The sequence below is a fragment of the Acomys minous genome (assembly GCF_964271855.1).
Source record: "Acomys minous genome assembly, chromosome: 3".
NCBI lineage: Eukaryota > Metazoa > Chordata > Mammalia > Rodentia > Muridae > Acomys > Acomys minous.
The window spans coordinates 54,554,434-54,577,836 of record NC_140485.1 but is presented as its reverse complement, the minus strand read 5'-3'; the positions used below and the strand labels follow the sequence as shown (position 1 = coordinate 54,577,836).

At 40.7% G+C, this 23,403-nt stretch overlaps 1 protein-coding gene across 7 annotated transcripts in view; it reads left to right on the top strand.

Moving 5' to 3' along the window:
* AMBRA1 (autophagy and beclin 1 regulator 1) overlaps positions 1–23,403 on the top strand; it is a 184,316-nt gene that overhangs the window by 80,275 nt on the left and 80,638 nt on the right. For all 7 annotated transcript variants that reach the window (XM_084776683.1, XM_084776682.1, XM_084776680.1 and 4 more), the window contains 2 exons: positions 10,123–10,203; positions 10,918–11,018. In XM_084776683.1, the coding sequence (XP_084632809.1) occupies positions 10,123–10,203; positions 10,918–11,018 (182 nt within the window). The remainder of the gene's footprint in view (positions 1–10,122; positions 10,204–10,917; positions 11,019–23,403) is intronic.

The following is a 23,403-nucleotide window of genomic DNA, read 5'->3' as shown; positions in this document are numbered from 1 at the left end:
AATTGGCAGGATTTTGGTGTTTATCAAAATGTACAAACAGGGTATCCAGAAATCTGCTGTCAGCAGGTCTTTTCTGAAGCCCTCAGCCAGCTGTCTTTGCATAAAATGTTCACAAGCAGGGTAAAGGTGTGTCTGTCCATTGACTTTACTGTCTGCCTATGTTAGAGAGCTCAGACTACTTACTTAAATGTAGCAAAACACCTGTTTTAATTTTTACTGTCCCTTTAAATAAAGTGCAAGTGGCTCTTGCAAAAAAACCCAAGAAAAGTGTTTTGTTCCAGTAGTTGATAAGGCCTGCAGAGAAGAAGTAGTGTGTGTGTTTATGATAATTCTAGCTGGTCTTTATTTTTTAATTAACATTATTAGAAAGAAAGAGGAGCCGGGCAGTGGTGCCGCACACCTTTAAACCCAACACTCGGGACACAGGAAAGGCCAGCCAGGGCTACACAGAGAAACTGTCATGAAAAACAAAACAAACAAACAAAAAAAAAAAAAAAAGGAAGGGAGGGATGGAGGGAGGAAAGAAGGAAGGAAAAAAGAAAGGGAGAGACTGAAGTTGTTCTTTTCTTTATCTCCTTCTACTGTGGGCTATGGGAATCAAACTCACACCAGGCTTCTGATCTTCTCTCTTCTTTTTTCTCCTTCCTTTCATCTTAGTTATTTTCCTCTACTCCTTCCTTCCTTCCTTCTTTCCTGAAGGATAAACAGGAACAGTAGTAGGACTTGAACCTAAGGCCTCTTGCTTGCTAGACAAGCCACCTGGCTTTAATGCCCCATTTCTTATTATTTTCAGTCTTACTATGTAGCCCAAGTTAGCCTATGATTCTTGGTTCTCCTGCTGTAGCCTTCTGAGTGTTGGGATTATAGTGTGTGCACTATTATGCCCAGCTATTTTTTTTAAATAAATACTTTAAAAAGATTTATTTTATTGTTTTGTACATATGAGTGTTTAGCCTGCATATATGTATGTGCCACATGCATGCCTGATCAGAAGAGGGCATTGGACTGGAGTTACAGAAAGTTATGAGATGCCATTGTGGGTGTTGGGAATTAAACTCAGGTGTCTTCTGCAAGAGCAGAAAATACTCCTAACCTTTAAGCCAACTATCCAGCCTTGTTTTGTTTTTGAGACAGGGTTTTGATATATTTCTAAGGCTGGTCTCAAACTCTTGAGCTTAGGTAATGCCTCCACCCAAGCTTCTCAAGTAGCTGGGACCACAAGTGTATGCACTGCCTTACCTGCCTGAGCTTCTCTCTTTCTGGTCCCCTTGATAGGCATTTCATGACAGGGATGTTCTTTGTTTTGTTTTGTTTTTAAGATTGATTTATGTATTGTGTATAGAGTATCAGCTTGCATGTGTGCTTGCACACCAGAAGGGGGCACAAGACCTCATTATAGATGGTTGTGAGTCACAATGTGGTTGCTGGGAATTGAACTCAGGACCTTTGGAAGACAAGCCAGTGCTATCTATCTATCTATCTATCTATCTATCTATCTATCTATCTATCTATCTATGTTATAGTATTCTGCTTGCAGGTCAGAAGAGGACACCAGATCTCATTATAGATGGTTGTAAGCCACCATGTGGTTCCTGGGAATTGAACTTAGGTCCTTTGGAAGGCAAGCCAGTGCTCTTAACCTCTGAGCCATGTCTCCAGGGATATTCTTAACAGATATTGTGTTTGGTAAAGCTAAGAAGAGTTCCAAAGGCTATCAGTTCTGACATCTGACTGGACATGGCATCGGAAAAGTTAGTTGTTAACCTTTATGATTTACTATTCTTTCTCTGCCCATTTGATACAACTAAGATTTAGTTCGGCCAGTGCAAAGGAAGTATGTTGAAAACCAGTTAAGTAATGCTTCTCATTTTAGGTGATAATCTTGAATGAGACTTCTTCAATTACTTCAAGTCCTGGGTAGGAATTCCACTAGGGAAGCCACATGTCCTCAGCAGTACTTGTTCATGTGTTTTCTTTTGAGCCAGGAAGCTCTAAGATCTCTGAAGGAGTTCTTTACTTGTCTCTAATAACAGACACATAACCAAGAAGGAGAGGGACAGCTTTTGCTATGTGCAATCTTCAGAGAGCGATGGCTGCATCATTTTGAAATGGAATTATCTTTGTTTCTTCCTTTTATTTACTTAGAAGTATAAAAAACCCCAGCACTGTAAAGATGTTCATGCTGGGAGATGGTGGTGCATGTTTTTAATCCCAACACTTGGGAGGCAGAGACAGGCAGATCTCTGAATTTGAGGCCAGCCTGGTCTATAGTGTGAGTTCCAGGACAGCCAGGACTACACAGAGAAACTGTTTGAAAAACGAAACAAAACAAAACAAACTACCCAGATGTGTAGGCTGCTAGGCAAGTGCTCTGCCACTAAGCTCCATCCTTAGACAGGCATCAGTCTTAAAAACAGGGTCTTTCTGTAGTTACACTTAGAAGAAAAAGAGAAAAGTAGATGCATAGTTGCTTTGACAGTCATCTTTTCTTGATAGGTGTGACTAGATTAGTCATTGTAAAGTTCAAATCTATGTAAAAAGATGAGCCCTGGGAGTCAGAGAAGTGGAGATCATAGAGTCATGTTTGCTTTTATATAAGTATATGAAAAAGGCCTGGAGAGATGGCTCAGCAGTTAAGAGCACTGGCTGATCTTCCAGAGGACCTTGGCTGAGTTCCCAGAACCCACATGGCAGCTCTCAACTGTTAGAACTCCAGTTCCAGGTAATCCAATGCCCTTTCTGGCCTCTATGGGCATTGCATGTACATAGTGCACATATACACACGGAGCCAAAGTGCACGCGCGCGCGCGCACACACACACACACACACACACACACACACACACACACACTGGGGGTGGGAACGACAGGCAGAGAGACAGAGACACATAGTAAAGTACAAAGTAAACAAATAAAATAAATATGTGAAAAGACATTGTGACGCTTACCTTAAAGTGTTAGGCCAGCTTTGCAGGAACAGATTTTGGAGTAATGGGAGACTCTATGGTTTGAGCTTGATTTTGAAGACTAAAAGGACTACCTTTGTTTTGCTTGTCTTTAAATTGTGTGGGAGTTGGTGGTAGGACGGGAGGAGTTGTGTCCCACTGCATGGATATGTTGATTCTCACCTTCTACCTTACCTGACACGGGGTCTGTTTTGTTCACTGATGTGTGACTAGCTTAGGTGAGTCTTCCAGAGCTTCCGAGAATTCTCTTGGCTCTGCTTACCTCCCTAGGGAGGTTGCTGTTATTATAGACGGGATACCACTGTATCTAGTTTTGCATGGGTTCTGGGGATCCAAACATAGGCTTCCACAGCAATACTTTTTTTTTTTTTTTTGGTTTTTTTTTTTTTTTTTGGTTTTTCAAGACAGGGTTTCTCTATGTAGCCTTGTTTCTCCTGGACTAACTTGGTAGACCAGGCTGGCCTTGAACTCACAGCAATCCTCCTGCCTCTGCCTCCAGAGTGCTGGGATTAAAGGCGTGCACCACCACCGTTCGGCTTCCACAGCAGTACTTACCCACTAAGCCACCTCCCCAACCCCTGGACTTTGAAAAACAAATCTGAGAGAAGGACGGTGGAGCGAAGGATATTCTTGATAAGGAGACTAGCCAGCAAAAGCTCAGAGGCAGGTCTACAGGGTTTGTTCAGAGCCTGAATAGATCTCTGCCTAGAGCTATTGAGTGTTGGTGATATGAGAAATATCCGAAAACTGAGACCTGTAAAGGGCTTGCAATGTCTGCCAGAAAGCTTTGAATTTGCTTATTAAATAAAGGTGGCCATTACAAAGCATGTGCTTTAAAAAGCTAACCCTGGCTAATTTGATATAATGTGACAAGTCAACTGATGCAGAAGAACCAATTCAGTAGTGATGGGTATAGTATAAGTGAGGGTATTTTGAACACTGGATTTTTAGTATTTATTGTTAAAATTCTTAGTGTTTTCTTCATAGAGGCCTTAAAAAACAAAAACAGACAGACAAACATAAAACCCAGGGTCGTCTTATGTAGCCCTAAATGATCTGGAACTAATTTTGTAGGTCAGGCTGGCCTTGCACTAACAGAGATAGACCTGTTTCTGCCCCTGGAGTGCTGGGATTAAAAGATGTTCACCACCATGCCTAGCTAGGTGTCAAATTTTGTTCTTGTTTTTTAAAAGTAGGTTTTTGTATGTTGCTGAGGCTTGATCTGAATTTCTGGGCTCAGATGATTCACCTGCCTCAGCCTCCCAAATAGGGGCACTACAAATGTAGGTCACTATGCAAGCCTCCTTGATGTTTTCCAAGACGTAGACCTATTTGTGGATGTCCTTAAGAAAATAGCCATCTCATATACTTCTCCATATAAAATGTTTCCTTAGTCTTTGATTACTATTACTGGAGGCAATTTTGAAGTAAGTTTTATTTGTAAGTTAACAAGTGACTCTTAGAACAGCCTTGCCTGCTAGCTCTATTGTCTGGGTTCAGGTCTTGGTTAAGCTTGTGCTGTGGAAACCTTGGATATCCTGAGAACTTTGGACTTTGTGTGTATTGGGGACAGCCACTACTCAGTGTTTATTTTAGACAGCTAGCTCTAAAAAGCCATGATTAAGGGAACCTACTTTGCAAGTGTACTGATGCAGAAGAGCCAGTTTGAGGACAAGTCCTGTTCTTCAGGTCCCGGTGTCTGATGGCAAAGGAAATTGGACAACACTGGCACTTCTTTTAGCCCTAAGGATCTTGGATCTCTCTTGGTGATTTTCTTTGTACTCAGCAGAGAAAGAATGATGAAAGTTCTCAGAAAGTAAGGGAACCTCCTAGAGAGGAACAGGAAAAGGCTATCTGATACTTGTCAAGTCTCAATATATTTGTAAAATATCTACCTATATAATAAATACACTTCTTTACCAAGATTATGGCCTTTTGCTTAGAAATGTGTAACATTGCTTTAGAAGTCCTACTCTTCCTGAACAATTAAAGTACATATGAATGTTTATTTTGGGTAAAGGAAAAGAAGAAATGAAGAAAAGGAAAATAAAACAAATTTAGATTGTACCTGGCTGAAAACAGGAAAATACAGAAGGAAAGGATTGAAACAGCCAGGAGGTACAGGGAAGACGACATTACCACTTAGACTTATGTGTTTTATCAGAAAATGCACCATATGAATGTAAATGTGTGTGAATGAGATTAGGAGGTAGAATAAGAGAGCACAAGAATTTATAAATGATGATTATCTCATATTACTATTCCTTGGAGAAAAATTAAGGATCTACTGTTCCAGGAGACCTACATTGTTAGGTTTCTTACAAAGGATGTCAGCTGGGATAATTTAAACCCTATGTAAGTGTAGTCTCTGGAAATAGAGGCTGGGCCTCAGTTTCTAATAGCAGCTAGTAAGAAAAGGACTTGCCCAAGATCACTGTGACATTCAGACAAGAACGCAAACTAGGCCTTCTGTTGTCTGGAAAGGAGTAGAAACAGAAGTAAAAGGAAACATGTTATTTGGTTTAAGACAGGCATTTTTTTTTTCTTTAGTAAAATCAACTACATCAGCTGTACTGTGGGGGAAGACAATGGCCTTTTGAGCTTTTTGATGCAAGAGATTCATTCCTCAAGGCTCACGTCAGAGCTGTTTGTCACTGAGGAACAATGACAACCTGACTGTCTGGTCAGGGCTCAGACAATAGTCTGTAGGTGTGGCTTTTTGTTTGTTTGTTTTGTTTTGTTTTTTGTTTGGGTTTTTTTCTCTGTATAAACTTGGCTGTCTGTAGGTATATTTTGTATTCGCCCCCCCCCTTGTTTTTCTTTCTCTGAGGCTATTAATTCTGGACATTTAGCAGAATTGGCGCAGTATCTCTTCGTAGTCCTGGAGATGTGTTGTCTTTCATTCAACACTTGTCTTAAAAGCTGGTTTGAAGGATATTTTTTCTTCATTAAATCATTTGAAACAAGGTTTTAGTTCCCTCCATCCCACAAATACCCCTCTGAGAGTTAATCAGAGCTGTACAGATACCAACAACTGGAAAAGCCATTAATAGCCCAGCCAGTTTCTGTCCTGCTGGCTTAAAGGCAGTTTCTGGCTGTTAAAATTGATGAGGATTTCTCTAGTGTTCCTTAAAAAGTACTCCGTGGTAGAGAGACAGTACTAGCTATTTGCATACTCTTTTCTTCACTTCTTTCCCATGAAAGGTTGTTGGCTATATTATGTTAGAGCCCAGTATTTAGCACTCGCCACTGCTGCTAAGGTCAGCAGGCTGGCACCATAGTCACTCTCTCTTCCACTTGTTTCACTGCCTTCTAACGCGTGCCGCCTGTTTTCTGTCTACCTTGTGTGAAGTGAATGGCAGGCTCCCAGACTCCTGAGCATGGTATTATTTTAGGTGCTTCTAATTTCTTTGCTCTTTTCTTTATTTCCCCCACCCCCTCCCAATCTCCCATGCACTGAAAATTGTTTTCCTATCTCCAGTTATCTCCACACCTTCTTTCCAGGCAGTAAAATCAGTTATTCTTCCCGCCTTGAGTTTATTTGAAACTCTGCCTTTGTCTGCTGTACCAGAATTATTTTCCCCCTCTTGTCACCTAATTTGGCTTTTGGACATTCTGATTATTGCTTCTTGACACATTCTTCTTTTCAAGGTTTTTCCTTGGTTAGTAAGCATTTCAGCTCTTTTGTCTCTTACGCTGTTTTCTCCCTTAAGCAACATCTCATTTGTGTGTTTCTCAGGTTTCATATGTTGCTAATTGTTCTGATTCCTATCCTGTTGGGTTTTTGTTGCTGGAGTCCTAACACCTTTCTTATCTACATGATGTCTAGATGCTGCTCAGCTCCTGCTTACCCATCTTTAGCCAAGGTCCTAAGATGAAGATCTGCATAGGCATCTCCACTTACTTGTATATTGTTTTATGGTGCCATCTACTTGAGAGTTTGCTTATATCTGAGCTAGCTGTCTGTCTCTGTCTCTCAGTCTCTCATGTTTGAGTCTCACTGTGCAGCCCAGGTTGGCCTCAAACTTTTCAGTCTTCCTACTTCAGCCTCCTGTGTACTGGGATCACTATTATGTGTCACTATTTTGACTTAATCTTACTTTTTTCCTTTATATATCATGTTTCAGTAATCTCTAATATTTAAAACTACTACCTGTAGCTATATTTTAGTCCACCTTCTTTTTTTTCTTTAATTGGTGTGTGTGTGTGTGTTTGTGTATTGACACTTATACAATATGAAATTACTAGTTCAGACCTCCTTTTAAAAATAACTTATTTATTTTTGTTTTATGAACACTTATTGGTGTTTTGTCTGCATGCATGTCTGTGTGGGGGTGTAGGATCTCCTAGAACTGGAGTTGCAGACAGTTGTAAGCTGCCATGTGGGTTCTGGGAATTGAATCCCAGTCTTCTGGAAGAGCAGCCAGTGTTCTTAACCACTGAGCCATCTCTCCATCCCCATACCATCTCTCTTTTAAAATGGAAAAATACTGTGCTTAGGTTTTAAAATAGCGAAAAGAGGTTTGTAAGCTGTAAGAGTCAAACTTTTTTCCACTCACTGTTGTCACATCACCAGGTTCTCTCACCAGGCTTTATGTTATCCTAAAAAGCATAGGCACCTCACCAGTACTGGTTAGTACCCTGCCCTTCATATCTGCTAATACCAGTGGTATTCCATGTTATCAGAAGGGGGTGGATCTATGGACTTGTGGAAGCGTGTGTCAGCTCCACAGGGGCTTTCTAGAAAGAACATCTCAGTCCAGAGCCCAGGGACAGAATCTGTTCCTAATGCTGCTTTCTATCTTTGTTTTCAGTCTTTCTAAGGCTTAGGGGTCTCTTTGTGTTTCTTTTACAGGACACTTTTTAACTTTAAAATATTTGCTTTTAGTTTTTCGAGACAGGGATTTCAAGACAGCCCTGGCTGTCTTGGAACTCATTCTGTAGACCAGGCTGGCCTTGAACTCACAGAGAGCTGCTTGCCTCTGCTTCCTGAGTGTTCAGATTCAAGGTGTGTGCCACCACAGCTTGCCTTAAAATGTTTTCTAACTCCTTTCATGATAATTAGCTACACTCATTGATAAATGCACAATAATGAAATGCTATCACAACTTTAGTAGTACATTTAAATTAGTTGATAATTTAACTGGTCATAAAAAAATTATATATTTGAAAAATAACAATATATGCAGTTTGAGAGCGGTTTTTTTTTTAAATAAACTATTCAGCTTCTTTGTGTGCGTATGAGGAGCTCTGCAATAATCACATTTTATAGGTTAGCAGCTTCTGTATTTGTAGATGTGTGCGTGTGTGTGCATGTGTATTTTGTGCCTGTATGGATGTGGATGTGGACATGCATTGGGGGGTAAGTGTAAGTGTGTGTGTGTGTGTGTGTGTGTGTGTGTGTGTGTGTGTGTGTGTGTGTGTGTACTTGAAGTTGATGTTGAGTATCTTCTTACGTGCTCCTTCACTTTATTTGTTAAGACAGGGTCTTTTGATAAAACTGAGTTTCTACACTCTGTATAAATTAGCTAGCTAGCTAGCTTGCCTTGAGGATCCTCTGTCTGCCTCCACAGTCCTGCAATTCCAAGCTGCCCCCGTGCCAGCTCAGCTTTTATATGAGCTCTGGGCATCTCATGCTTACATAGCAAACTCTTTATCCAGTGAGTCATCTTTCCAGACCCCCATTCCTCTTTTATCCCCATCCCTCTTATAAATTATTTTTTACCCCCTATATAATCTTATGTCTTTCTCCTTATCCTTTTATCCCCAGAGTTTCAAGTCAACAAAATACAATATCTTAGAAACAATAGTGTGTATTTTCTTTGGGGGCAGGGGTGGGGTGGGGTGGGGTTGGGGGCTAACCCAAATACTGACTTCTAATGGATCAGCTTCCAAATAGCCTTGGCATTGATTGCTCTTAATGCTCAGCAGCCCACTCTTCATATCAAAAAACCTTTAAAGGCTTTTGTTACTGATTGATACAGCTAGCTCCAGCTCCCAGTGGTCCACTTAAAAGCCAAAGTATTTAACTTTGGTTCTAGGGCTAGTTTGAAGATTATCTCATTGATTTGAAGGTAATCCAAAGAGAGAATTCAGATGTCCCAAATCAGAGGTTCATTTATTTCCTGGAGTTGTTTAAGCAGCTAATTAACTGCACCGGCTAGTCAGTGCCTTTTGGCTTATTATTTCTTTGATGTGTTGGAAATTTAAGCCACGTGAAGTTCCTTTCCTCTTTTTTTGTAGGAAGCAATGAAGCACAATGGAAAGATCCAAAGCTTTAAGTCAGTTCTTCTTGAATCTGCAGCAACATTCTAGCCTGTGACCCTGGATTTGCTTGTCTGATTCTTAGTTTTCTTAATGTAAAATCAGACTAATAATACCTCATGGGATAGCTAGAGAGATTAACTAGGATGACATTAACAACATTGGACTGAACAGGCACTAATAAGTGATGCTTGATAATCCGTAATAAAAATATCTACTTTTTAAAAAAACTCACATGACTTAATTTAGAAGTACATTTTCTAATATTTTTAATCACTGCCAATTTTTCAGTTTTTCAAAGAGGGAATTGAGGACTTTTTCTTATTTCTGTCTTTCTGCCTCCTTGCCCTTTTAGTGATACTAAGGAATGAACCTGAGGCCTTGCCTATGCCAGGCAAGCAAGGGTTGTGCCGCTCAGCTTCATCTTTAGCTCTCAACCTCCATCTCTCTCTGTCAGTCTTTTTCTACCAAGAGGGTCTAATGAAGAAAAGGACATTCTTAGATCAGCTGTGGTGGTGTATGCTTTTGGTTCCAGTACTCCGGATGAGGAGACAGATGGATCTCTGTGAGTTCGAGGCCACCCTGGTCTACATAGTGAATTCCAGGGCAAGCAAGACTACATAAAGAGACACTGTTTCAAAAATTAAAGATTATATAGCCTTTCCAGGCCCTACGATTTAAATTTGGCTCCACTTTCAGATACTATGGGGTTCAAAGACCACATTGATTGAAGAAAATCCTCTTTCAGAGTTGGCTTGCAGGTACTGAATTAGTTAGTCAGTAGATGACTGCTTACTTCAGGCACCCCTCTAGAGTGTGGACCTCAGTTTGGAGGCAGGTGAGTGATTCTGCTTTAGTAACTGTCTTATGTGTAGTCTCTCTGTTTTCTCCAGGGACAATGGTGACAGAGCTAGGCACCGAGCTCCCCGCAATGCCCGAATGTCTGCACCTTCACTTGGACGCTTTGTCCCAAGGTAAGGATTGGGTTGTAAGCATTGAAGGACCCTTGAGGAAAGCTTAGGATTATTTTTTGTTTGGTTTTTGCATGGTTTTATAGGGCTGAAACTAGACTCGAGGGCCTCAGCACATACCAGAGAAGCACTCTGCCGCACCACCCGGACCTTTAGGATTCAGTTTACCCTCTGGCCTTTGCATTACACATATGTGGAATTATTTTTTAGTGAGCCTATATTCTAGTCCTGCCACCTAAACATTTGATGGGAGATATTTAGCCACAGTGCACAGAAATAGAAAAATGGCACCAAGAGCATACTGTTCAAAGTAGAAGCCTTGCAGCAGTCTCATGATGTTGTTCTAGATGGCCTAGAATTGATTATGGAGACCAGGCTGGCCTGGAACTCATAGCTCTGCCTGCCTCTGCCTGTGAGTGCAGGTATAAAAGACATGCACCATGCCCGACGAGCTTTACTTTAGAAGAAGGGCAACATGAAGTTGCAAATTTACAAAAGGACAAATCCTATGGATTTTTACTCCTTTTTGAGCTACCATGGATTTTTAGGTTAGTGTATCACTTAGGCTATATTTTGTTATCATTTATGTTTTAGGGCCCAGCCTTAGCCTCCCATGTGTTAGGGTCATAGTTGTACACCCGATTGCGAGAGTCTGTAGTATCTCTTTTGTTGTTTGGTAGTCTTTAGTGGCTTTTCACATGTGATTCCTTCTTATAGGCGTTTTTTGCTGCCTGAGTATTTACCTTATGCTGGAATTTTTCATGAACGTGGACAGCCTGGCTTGGCTACTCATTCTTCTGTTAACAGGGTCCTGGCAGGTAAGGAAACTTTCTTTGGATTTTGAAATTATGAAAGGCAGGAAAGCTTAATCTTTCTCCTGCATTGATATAATAGTCTCTTAGCATTGGCTGAAAGTCTGTTGGGTCCTATATGCAATTTCTTTCTTCCAGGCAAGAGTCAATAGGGTGGAGAAACTGTTTCTCTTGCCTAGTTCTACTTTCTTTAGGCTTTTGGTTTAAAACAAAACAAACAAACAAAGCCAAGAACAAAAGAAGAAGGAAGGAAGGGGAAAAATTAAAACCATTTATTTCTTAGTATAGGTAACTAAATCTTGGCTATGCTTTAATTGAGTGATAAAGGCATCTTGTTCATGGTTCAGTTGGTGAGATACTAATGAGCTAGATCCTGTGGTTTTAATTAAGAGCTTAACGCACACTTCTCTACCCCTTTGCTTCTGCCAATACATTGGAGATTCCAGGTACTGGTATCTTGTGAGGAAGGAGAAGGGAAGAAACTCATTGAGCCAGCTCAGAGCTCCACATGGTAGAAAATAGGCTGGACGAACACTGCTGAGGTGGTTTATAATGAGTGAATTGCTTAAGTGTCCCATGTTTTAGTGCTCTGAGGCATGGTGTGACCACGTTCTGGGACATGTTCTATACAACTGCTTCTGGACAGTCTCCAGAAGAGGGAACAAAGCAGAAATCTGGTTTTGTTTGGTTTTGTTTCATGATGAAAGTTGTTTCCTCATTACATTCTTTACCTTGTTCCCATCACTTTCATTGCCAACTTATAAAATTATGTCTGAAAAGATACAAAACAAGTTGTATCAAGCATATCTTTAAAAGGTCTTTATTAGAAAATTTTAAATGGAATTATGTTTTGGAAAACCTGGACTGTGTGATGGTTAAAGGTAAAAAGACAACCCGTTTAAAGATGGCAGGCACTTTGGGGCTATGAAAATGTTATATACTGTTAGCTTTGTTTCAGGGACTGAGTGACTCTGTCTCTCTCTGTCTCTGTCTCTGTCTCTGTCTCTGTCTCTGTCTCTGTCTCTGTCTCTGTCTCTCTCTCTCTCTCTCTCTCTCTCTCTCTCTCTCTCTCTCTCTCTCTCTCTCTCTCTCCTGTTTCATTAAATGCAACATAGTCTGACTATGTACTCCAGGTCTGGAATTTGCTATGTAGACCAGGCTGGCCTATGACTCCCAAGTGCTGAGATGAAAGGTAATTGTTGTGGGATGGTCTGATGTATTTTGATGCTAATTGCTGCTTGCTGTCTATGTGACCCACCTGGGCAAGGCAAAAGAGATAGGTGGGGATTGGGGAGAGCGAGAAGAATCCTGGGGAGAAGAAAAAAAAGAGGGCCACTAGGAGGAAGGAGAGAGACCTGAAGGGAAGAGAGGAAAGCTGTCATGGGTTAGATGGAGAAGAAGCACATGGCTGGCGTGGATGAAGAACATGAGCAAGTATTTGGGATTATGGATGGGAGGTAACTTGATAGAAGTTACTGGAAGCAGATGGCATGGGATTGAGCCAGGGATCCCATGCCTAACCCACTATGGGAGGTAGTTTTGAGGATTGATATCTGTCCTGCCCCAGGTTAACTAAGGCTACTTTAAAATACAACAAGTGTCTGTGTCTTGACTGATTGCTAGCCAGGCCTACTGGTAATACTGATAATTTAAAAACAACAGGTAACAATGTGTATCCCAAACCAAAACAATAGGTAACAGTGTCCATCCCAAACCCAGTTATTTTAGGGAATTTTGTTTTATTTTGAGACAAAGTCTCACTATGTATCCTTTACTGGCTTAGAACTTGCCACGGACACCAGGCGTGCCTTAAATTCATAGAGGTCTGCCTACTTTTGCTTTCCAAGGCTGGGAATAAAGGTCTGAGCCACTATGCCTAGCTTTGTTTTAGGATTTCTACAATGCTGTTGTGGCAGCTGACAGGCCATGGGATCTAGTCTTTTCTTTGACCTACAGGATTTCACAGTCCTTAGGAGATTCTCTGCCAGATGTTAGGACTTGATTGGCCCTGGCCTGGCAGGTGAGCTGATTATTCTAGTCTCTAGAAGCTGTTGGAAGAGGGCTCTGGCCCTAGTTGTTAAGCAGGGTGGATCTGTGCCTCTTCTTGCATGTGGCTTGGTTGAAGGCTTATGAAAGATAACCACTTACTGCCAGGCAGTGATACCAAAGAGCTCCTCTGCCTCCTTTTTTTGTTCTAGACATCTGTCTCCAGCACTCCACACAGCACATCTTGCCCTTCTACCGCCAGCAAAACCTCTGTTACCTTGGCATCAAGCTTTTTATTTTATTTTATTTTTTAAAAAAAATAACAGCTGTATTGTTCATTTCTTTTCTTCCTTTGCTCTAGTAAATCTGTACCTTTACTTTCCATTTACTACTTTCTGACCAGTGGCCTGACACCTGTAGGCCTGATTTTCTTACAAATGCCTTTAACTATTGTGGGGCGGGCAGGGTCATAACATTTTATAGGTTATGGATGGGTATGACATCTCCTGAGAAAGTGTGTCTATCAAATGATGCTAAGTGCCACTAAGAGAAGAAAATCTAGACTTCTAGAACCTCTTGCCTAAGTTAGTAATTGTTTCTATTCATCATTTATGTTTATTTTCTCAATATCAATATTAGCATGCCTATTAGGGCTTCCTGTGAAGCTGCCATTGTGTGTAGATATTTGGATGCCCTTCCGTATTCTGTTGACAGTTGTCACTGTTAGAAAATTGTAGTACTAATAGTAACAGCAAGAAAACCCCAAGTGTATATTACTTACTATGTACTAGGAAGCTTTTTAAGTACTTTAGGAAAGTTTTGTTTCAGTCCTGCAGTCAGTCCTGAGACAACTGGAATTGTATACCGAACACAGAGGCAGCTCTGGTGCCTGTGGACAGGCCTCAGCTGTACAGCTGGAGAGTAGAGGAGCCAGGCTCTGCAATCCGAGACTTACCCTCTAAGCCATTTCATAGTCTGCTGTCCCTTGGTTATTAAAAACAAAAACAAAAACAAAGAACCAATATAGAATTTTCCCCCCACGACATTAACATAGAAGATAAAAAGGACTCTTAGGAAGGTTTCCCTGACTTTCAGAGTTTTTCTTAATCATTTTGTTTTAAATGGTTCCAAGGCTTGTTCAAAGCTTTATTGAGTAGTACTTGCTGAGGGAAATCTTACTATGTAATAGTAGCTTTTTCTCTGACCCTTCTTGTTTTCCTGGATATATATGTTTTGCTTTTTATTAAACTTACTTGTGGTCATGTAATTGAGATGCTATAATAATGACTTTAAGAGTGCAAGAGAAATTGGTCTTTTTCACAGTAAGCATTCCCAATTTCCCTGGAAAGGTACTTTCCCTTATATGATTGGAACAAGATTGCAATGGTCCCAGAATAGTTATATTTTGCAAATACTTGTTCTGCGGGTTTTACAGTTCAGTCAGTGTTCTGGACTAGTGTTGTTTTTAATAACAAAAATCCGTCATTTGATTTTACCAATAAAGACTCAAGAGCCAGATGAAAGGGTGAAAGCCTACTAGCTCAGAGAGGCAGGGAAGACGCAGATGGCCTTAGCCAGTGTCCCAAAAGGGAAAAAACCCTTCTCCATGCCATCTTAATTACACTTCAACTCAGTGTCCCTCCTTGTGTTTACTTAATGTTCACTCCCTATCAACTAGTTACTTACTCCATCTCTCAACCTATGGTTGGCTTTATTTAGCTTTTACTTACAGAAAGCTCCTGGTGTGTGACAGGGCTGAGCCATATCACAACTACCTGTTTACAATAAACAGAAAGTTCTTGGATTAAAGGTTTGTGCTAGAGCTAAGCCACACCTCAACTAGAAACAGGTTTTTCCAGTTCACAATCTTGGGGACTGCAACAGGCTAGCCTGAACCAAAACAGACAGAATCCCTGCCCTCCTGTGTCTTGGAATCTTGATGGTGGATCATACCTTAAAGTGCTGCTTAATTCTTGGTTCCAAACATAAATAGAACCTCTGTGTGGTGAGCACCTTTTTTGCAAAAGGGAAGTTTGGAAATTTGGCAGATATAGAGGGATGAAGCAAGCACACAACTGCAGTTTTAGGCGTTGTGACCAATACTGTGATGGCAAATGAGTCTCCAGTGCTAGCAAAGCTATTCTGAACATCATCAATAAAAGTAGATTTGTGGAAAATTAAGATTCTTTCAATTCGCTTTCTCTAGCCAGAGCCTGAGACTTCTCATGGAAAAATGAAGCCCTTTGCCCCTGAGTACCAGTGGTTTGTTAATCTTCATTTCTTCTCTTCTATCTTTTTGTTTGCAGCCTTCACAATTCTGTAGGTTTCTACTGGTCTCCAACCAACTATCAACCCATGGCAGCACAGATTCTGAACCCGTATTTTAAAAAGTATACGTACACTTAAGTGCTATGGCATCTCTAACATGTATCTGGGGCAGGGCATGTAGCATGTAGCTCCTCCTTTTGACTTTTTAGCAGACAAGGACTGAATGAAGCTGAGCACTGCCTCAGTGGATGAGGTGTAGTCCTTAGTACTCTCCCATACCCTGTTTCTGTAAATCATTGTTCCACCTTGTGAAGTAGGTGGTGGTGACAGCACTTCTACCCAGCAGAGAAGTTTTGCCTAGTATAATATATGAGATGCAGATATGGGAGATTAAAACTGTTCTACCTAACTCTCTTCTGTTTTCTGAGCCATTTTGCTTGAGTTCAATCAAGTAAAGAGGATCTCCCAAAAGGTTCTTAATCTTATAACAGTTTTCAACATGTTTGAGGTTGAATGGGACAGCTTCCTGTTAATTACTGGAAGAACAAAAATCTTCCAAAGATAGGGGCTGAGTAATATAGGGTATGTTATCTGCCCTGCATAATCCTCTTGACTTTCATCCTAATGAGCATCTGTTCCTGGCAGATGTGAGCCTGATGTACTTAACTCACTATTTTGATTAAAATCAATGGGAAGTGTCAGGTTTTTCTTGTTCTTACCCACAGGTCATTGTAATCTGGTCAAATGTCCTAGATTAGAGCTGACCGTGTGCTAAGTGATCTTTGTTTCTCTCTTGACACGTAGTCCAGTGGTACTCAGTCTGTGGGTGGTGACTGCTTAGGGGTGGGATCAAACAACCCTTTCACTAAGACTATCAGAAAACAAATATTTACATTCTGATTCATAACGGTAGCAAAATTAGTTATGAAGTATCAGCGAGATAATTTTATGGTAGGACTGACTCACCACAATCTGTGGAACTGTATTAAAGGGTCACACCATTGGGAAGATCAAGGACCACTGCTTTAGTCATTTAGGAATATATTGTTCATTTTCCACATACTTACGACGACTCTCTCTGCTCTGCTTTTTTTTTTTTTAAGTCTCTAATTTTGGTGTGGCTTAAGGACATACTCTGTATGGTTTCAGTTATTTTAACTTTTTTTTATAACTTGGTGTTTTTTTTTGCTTAGCATATGGGCTAAACCAGCAAATGTGTTTGAGCAGAGTGCGTATTCTGTTAGTGTTAGGTGAAACTGTAGGTGCTTGGTTAATAGTGTTAATGTTTTGTGTATCCTTATTGGTTTTGTGTCTTGTTCAATCCATTGTCAAGATGATATTGAAACAAACTGTTATTGCCGAATTGTGTCTTTCTCCCTTCAGTTTTGTTACTTTTTTGGTTTTTCGAGACAGGGTTTCTCTATGTAGCCTTGACTGTCCTGGACTCACTTTGTAGACCAGGCTGGCCTCGAACTCACAGCGATCCGCCTGCCTCTGCCTCCCGAGTGCAGGAATTAAAGGCGTGCGCCACCATGCCTCGCCCCAGTTTTGTTACTTTTTAATTATAGTGTTTTTTATATTCTCATTGAAATGTTTTACTAACATTTTTGTCCTAGAGACTATTTTTATATTTGTATAGCTAGTCCAACTGTCTTGTGGTTTCTGATTGCATGATATATTTTTTCCATCCTTCATTTTCAGCTTAGTTGGTTTTTGTTTGTTTGTTTGTTTGTTTGTGTGTGTGTGTGTTTGTTTGACATAGTTTCACTGTGTAGTTCAGGCCATCCTAGAACTTACTCTGTATAAACTAGGTTAGGCTTGAACCCACAGTCAGCCTCTGATGTGTATGCCACTAGGACTGGCTTTTATTTAGATTGCTTTTGAACCAAAAGAAGGCATATAGTTGTATCTTAGTTTTGAAATGTGTTTATTATTTGTGTGTATATACATGATATGTAAATATGAGTGTGAACATGTATGTGCTATGGCACTGTCTGGCACAGCCAGTACACTCTGTGTAAGAGGACGGCTTTAGAGTCTGGTTCTGTGGGAGTCCAGCTGGGCTGTCAGGTTCTCATAGCAGTGCTTTTCCTTGCTGGGCCTTCTCACTGGCCCACATCTTGATTTTCTTTGAGCCAGACAGCCTCTGTCTTTGCATTATTTAATCAGTTCACAGAGTTCTTACTGTGGACTTTTGTCTGCCATTTTGCTGTTTGTTTTCTGTATCTTTAGTGTGGGTTTTTGTTTGTTTGTTTGTTTTGTTTTGTTTTTGTTTTGTGGGGGGGAGGGTCTGGCTTTTACTATGACTTTGTATTACATGGTATCATCTCCCATGCCATTTTAATGGCTTTACTAATTTTCAAAGAGTATCTTATTAGAATTTACTTGATGTTTATATAGACTTGATTCTGGTAAGATAGGTAAACATTGCCCTCCATAGCTTTGTTCCTTTTCCCTCTGTTGGGCTGTCATTGTCATATATGGTAAATTCAGAGATGCTACAAACACAACAATTTAATTGCTTTATGTAATCTTAGGTTCTAAGCATCCTTCTGTTTGTTGACTAGGTTGGGTAAGACAGAGCCCTCTCTTTACAATAATTTACTTTTCCTTATTAAGTTTTTTTTTTTCTGCCCTCTTCCAAACACCATTTTTCATTAGATTATTTTTGTTCATTTTGTTTCACTGCAGAGGAGCCCAGCCTGGCCTTATGATTACAATCTTGCCTCAGTGCACCCACGTGTTGGAATTGTGGGTATTGTATTACCAGCACTGGCATTCTTCTTACTTCCTGTAAAGCACCAGTGTACTCTCTTACATGCCTTCCATTTGCCTGGCACATAGGGAGTTCCTATCAGGGTCTGTCTAGCTTAGTTCTGTCAATGTCAGTGGGCATCTGGGACATTGGGCTTTCTGATTTTTAGGGATTATCCTAATTTGACATCCTGATAGCAGCATCATTGTCAAGTACAACAAATTGTATTCTGGGAAGGATGAGTGATAATAAATATAAATGAGCCACCTTGGTATTAAGTACAAATAGAAGTAAATACTGATTTTGCGTTCTTTTCCTATCTGCTCTATACACCTCTGGGATACTGTAGCCAGGCAAGTAAAGTGAGTAACACATTCCAACCCAACGTCAATTAAGATGGCTGTTTATAATCCCAGATAAATGGACAATTAGTGGTGGTGGTACTAACTAGTGCTGCTTTAATAATTAACCCAATTACCTTTCCTTCTGCTCCAGTGATAAAAGTGAGAGTGATAAAGAGCTGGCTCGGTTGCCTGGGAAATAATAAATGTAGCGCTCCCTGAGAACACAGTCCCAACTGCTGGGCAGCACCAGGTAGAGCTTTTTGCTTATTTGGTATCCACAGCCACTGGCACAGTTCCTGCAGCCCTTCTTCCTAGAATCTTCTTAGAACACCAGTGAAAGGTATGCCTATTGAGAACCTGCCTTCAATTGTTTTTGCTGTGTTCCTGTATCCTTTCAGGCTTTTCTAGGGGAAAATACTGGCCTTGACAACTTTGCTGTCCCTTTAATAATTAATATTTGAGACTTGGGTTTGTTTGTTTATTTATTTGTTTATTTTTTGAGTTTTTATGTTTCCCCTGAGCTACTTTACCTCTGAGTCTCATTTGTACTGTCATTTTGAAATACACAGCTCTTTATAAATGCTTATTGTTTAGCTGTTTCCAAGGCACATTGGGCACTAAAAGATCACTAATGCTCTTAGGGAGCTTACAGTCTAGCCAGGGAGTGACCTGTTTTTGGTTTTCTGTGCTGTTTTTTCAGGAATTGGAAGGTTTTTGTTGTTTGTTTTGGACCCTGTCACTTAAAAAAAAAAAAGATTCCCCTAGAATTTTCATTGTCAGTCCAGATAGGTTAGCTAAGCTACAGCTCCATGCTGAATTTGTACCTTCTGCCAATAGCAGAGAAGAGAAGACCTTGTCAAGACCTTGGAAAAGGAGCATAGTTGAAGAAGGCAGAAGCTTTGAGAGAGCTGGTTGTAGGCAAATGCCTGTAATCCGAGTACTCAAGAAGTTGAGGGAGGATGATTTTAAATTCAAAATAATCCCATGCTTCTTAGTGGGTTTGAGACCAGCCATCAGGACATTTTCTTTTTCCTTTTCTTTTTTCTCAAGACAGGGCTTCTCTGTGTAGCCTTGGCTATCTTAAACTCACTTTGTAGACCAGGCTGGGCTTGAACTCACAGAGATCCCCCTGCTTCTGCCTCCCTGGTGATGGGATTACACTTGTGTGTGACCCTGCCTGCATTTTCTTAGTGATTGCTATGAGAGGAATCAGCTCATTGTGGGTGGTGCCACCCTTGGGCTGGTAGACCTGGATGCTATAAGAAAACATCTGAGCATGCCATAGTAAGAAAGTCAGTATGCAGGATTCCTCCATTGCCTCAGAAACAGTTCCTGCCTCGAGACTTCTGCCCTGACATTGTTTGGTGATCTGGAAGTGTAAGCAAAATAAAACCTTTCCACCCTGAGTTGCTTGTAGTCTTGGTATTTTATCACAGCAATAGAAATCCTAAGACCGTAGTTAGAATTACTGTTCATTTTAGTTGTGATTGCTGAGGATGTTTTATAACCTAAAATGCCCCACTCTAATTCAGAGTTCTTTACTTTTCTGTTTCTTTATGATATGATTTGTATATGCTTTGGCATGTTTGCACCCCTTAGAACAAGTAATGCAGTGATGTAGAAATCTGCTCAGAGGATGTAAAGAGGATAAAAGCCAAGTGTGAGGTCAAAGCCATATTTCTAATGGAGACAGGCATAGTCTATATTTCTTTGTTCTCTTTTTTATACTTTCTTTGGGAGCAGAAATCCATTCTGAACCCAGGAAAAGTTTGGAACAGCCCTCTTTGCTGTCTTATTTCTCCATCAGTTTTTACCTAAGTGATGAGTATATATGGTAGAAGGTAACAATCCATGCAGACTCCCCAGCACTTCTTTTAAAAATGGTGATCTGTTGTTATTGTGTGTGTGATGGGGATGGTGTATGTGTGTGTCACAGCATACCCGTGGAGGTTAGATGAAGATGCTGTAGAGTCTGTTCTCTTCCTCTGCCTTTATTTGGTTCTGGGAATCAAACTCAAGTCATCTGGCTTGAATATCAAGTCCCTTTACTTGCAGAGCCATCTCACCAGCACCCTACCAGGTTTTTGTTTAACCTCAGGCTCACATTACATTTTTCCTTTTCACGTTTCCCAGAAACCGTATTTCATTGCAAGCTGGCTGGAAGTGCCATGGGAGCTGGAGACTTTCCTCTCACTCTTACACACCTGTGGGTGTTAATTTCCTTTAACACTTGCTGACTTACAAGGTCCTTTTGACCTCACCTGGAATAGCCCCCTTGATATTTTGGTAAAAGTCTTAATGTGGAAAGTCAACTAATGACTGGGGCGGGGTAGTATTGTCACTCCGTAGCTGCCTAGTTATACCCTATAACCACATCTTCCATCCTGTAAATACACTCTCCTTTTAAAAGAAAATAGTATTTTTATTTTATTTTACTTTTTGCCAAGCAGTGGTTGTATACCCCTTTAATCTCAGCACTTAGGAGGCAGAAGCAGGTGGATCTCTATGTGTTAGAGTCCAACCTGGTCTACACAATGAGTTCCGGGACAGTTAGGGTTACATAGATAAACCAAAAGAAAAAAATAGTATTTTTATTCCTTGAGAATTTCATACATGTATAGTGTATACACACACACACACACACACACACACACACACACACACACACACATACGTACATGTATTATATACATACACACACCCATGATGTATTTTGATCTTATCTACTGTCTTTCCCTCCTTCCAACTCCCCGCCTCCATGTCAACCTGTTTCCTTACTGATATCCTCTCTTGTTATTATTATTATCCCACTGACTCCAGTTAGTGCACCGTGGTCTTATTCCCAGATGTGACTCTTTTTCCCTCGGCTAGGGGTGAGACCTAAAGTGTTTCTACTTTATCTGCAGGAATTTTAACTGGCTTGATCTTATCCAAGTATCCACAGCTGCTGTGAGCCATGGCATATCCAGAGCAGTGTTTTACAGTTCTTCTCCTTTAGTTCTTAAATTCTGTTCATCTACTCTTCGACAATATTTCTTGAGCTTAGCATAGGGAGAAGTCCATATGGATGATCTTCTATAGCTGGGCCCTCACTGTCACTTATTTTCAGCACTTTGACCAGTTATGAGTCTCTGGAGGGGGCGCTTGTCTGACCAAGGTTGGGAGCAGCACCAGTCAGTCTATGGATATAAATATGTGTGTTCAGAAGGTGGTTTGACAGGCTGACCATTTACCAAAATAGTACCAGTATGTCTGTCTCTCCAATAGTTTTTTTTTTAAAGGGAAGTGGAAGTAAGTCCCCATTTTATCATAAATCCAGTCCACTGCAGCTGTGTGCTATGCAGGAGGGGCCCAGCTTCACTTTCTTGTCTCCCCCACCCCACCCCAGCTCCCAAGACAGGGTTTTTCTGTGTAGCCTTGGCTGTTCTGGTTTCCCTTTGTAGACCAGGCTGGTTTGAACTCACAGAGATCCGCCTGTCTCTGCCTCTATTTCCTTGTCTTGAGCTATGGTACTGAATTCTTCAGAGCTACTTGGAAACAAATTCATGATATTTACTTTGTGGCTCAGGGCTATTACAGTAGATCTCCACTCCTCACCTCCCACCCCCACACCCCCAAATAGCCCTGTTTCCCATAGCAGAGGATTTAACTGGTTTGGGCTACAAAGTAACAGAGAGAAAGGTAGGTAATAGTTAGAAAGTTCAAATTTTCAGTTAGAAGTGGGTTGCATGATAGACCTTTGAGGAAAATATATCATTTATTTTCATAAACAAAAATGGCTAGGGCTGGAGAGATGGCTCAGAGGTTAAGAGCACTGGCTGTTCTTCCAGAGGTCCTGAGTTCAATTCCCAGCAACCACATGAGATCTGGTGCCCTCTTCTGGCCTGCTGGACCACAGGCAGGCAGAATACTGTATGAATAATAAATAAATAAATCTTTTTTAAAAATTAAAAAGAACAAAAGACAAAAAATGGCTAGAAAGGTGAACTGTCAACTGGACACGTCCCTGATCCTAGCACTAAGGGAGGCAGAGGCCAGCAGATCTTTATGAGTTTGAGGCCAGCCTCATCTACAAAGGGTGTCCAGGACTACCACAGTTACATAGAGAACCCTGACTTGAAAAACCAAAAGAAAAAGCTGGGCGTGGTGGCACACGTCCTTAATTCCAGCACTCAGGAGGCAGAGGCAGGAGGATCGCTGTGAGTTTGAGGCCAGCCTGGTCTACAAAGCGAGTCCAGGACAGCCAAGGCTACACAGAGAAACCCTGTCTCGAAAAACAAAACAAAAACAAACAAACAAAAAAGAAAGAAAGAAAAAGAAACACAGGAAGGAAGAAAGAAAGGTGAACTCTCTTTGCAATATGCCATAATAATGGTTGCTTTTTATGGTATTTGCTGACTTCCCAGGAAGCTTTTACAACATTATATTAGTAGTTTTCTCTTGGACTAATAACATGAAAAAGCTGGGAATATGCATAGTCACTCCTGCTTATTAGAGTGATGTTTCACTTAGGCGGAGGCTGTGGTAGTATGAAATTAACATTGCCCATCATATCAAACTGACAGAGGCATTGTAAAAATAGGAAAGTTAGTGATTTAGACATAGATTTGGCTATGAAGTAGTATTAGATCATATTTTTAAATTTGTTCATTATGATATATCATATCTCAAATTTGTTTAAGTCAGGCTGTCTTGTAGCCCAAGCTGACCTCAAACTCCTGATCTTCTTGCCTGTTTCTCAAGTGTTGGGAAACACACCTAGCTTTGAATGTGCTTTTTTAAAATTAATTAATTAATTTATTTGAGACAGGGTTTCTCTGTGTAGCCTTGGTTGTTCTGTAGTCAGTTTGTAGACCTATCTGGCCTTGCCCTCACAGAGAACTGCCTAGCTCTGCCTCCCAGTGCTGGCATTTCAGATGTGTGCCACCACACCCTCACCAAACTTGCTTTTTAAACAAACAGGAGTTAGGGATGTGGCTCAGTAGGTAGAGTACTTGGCTAATCAAGTATAAAGCCCTGATTTTGATTCCCAGCACCA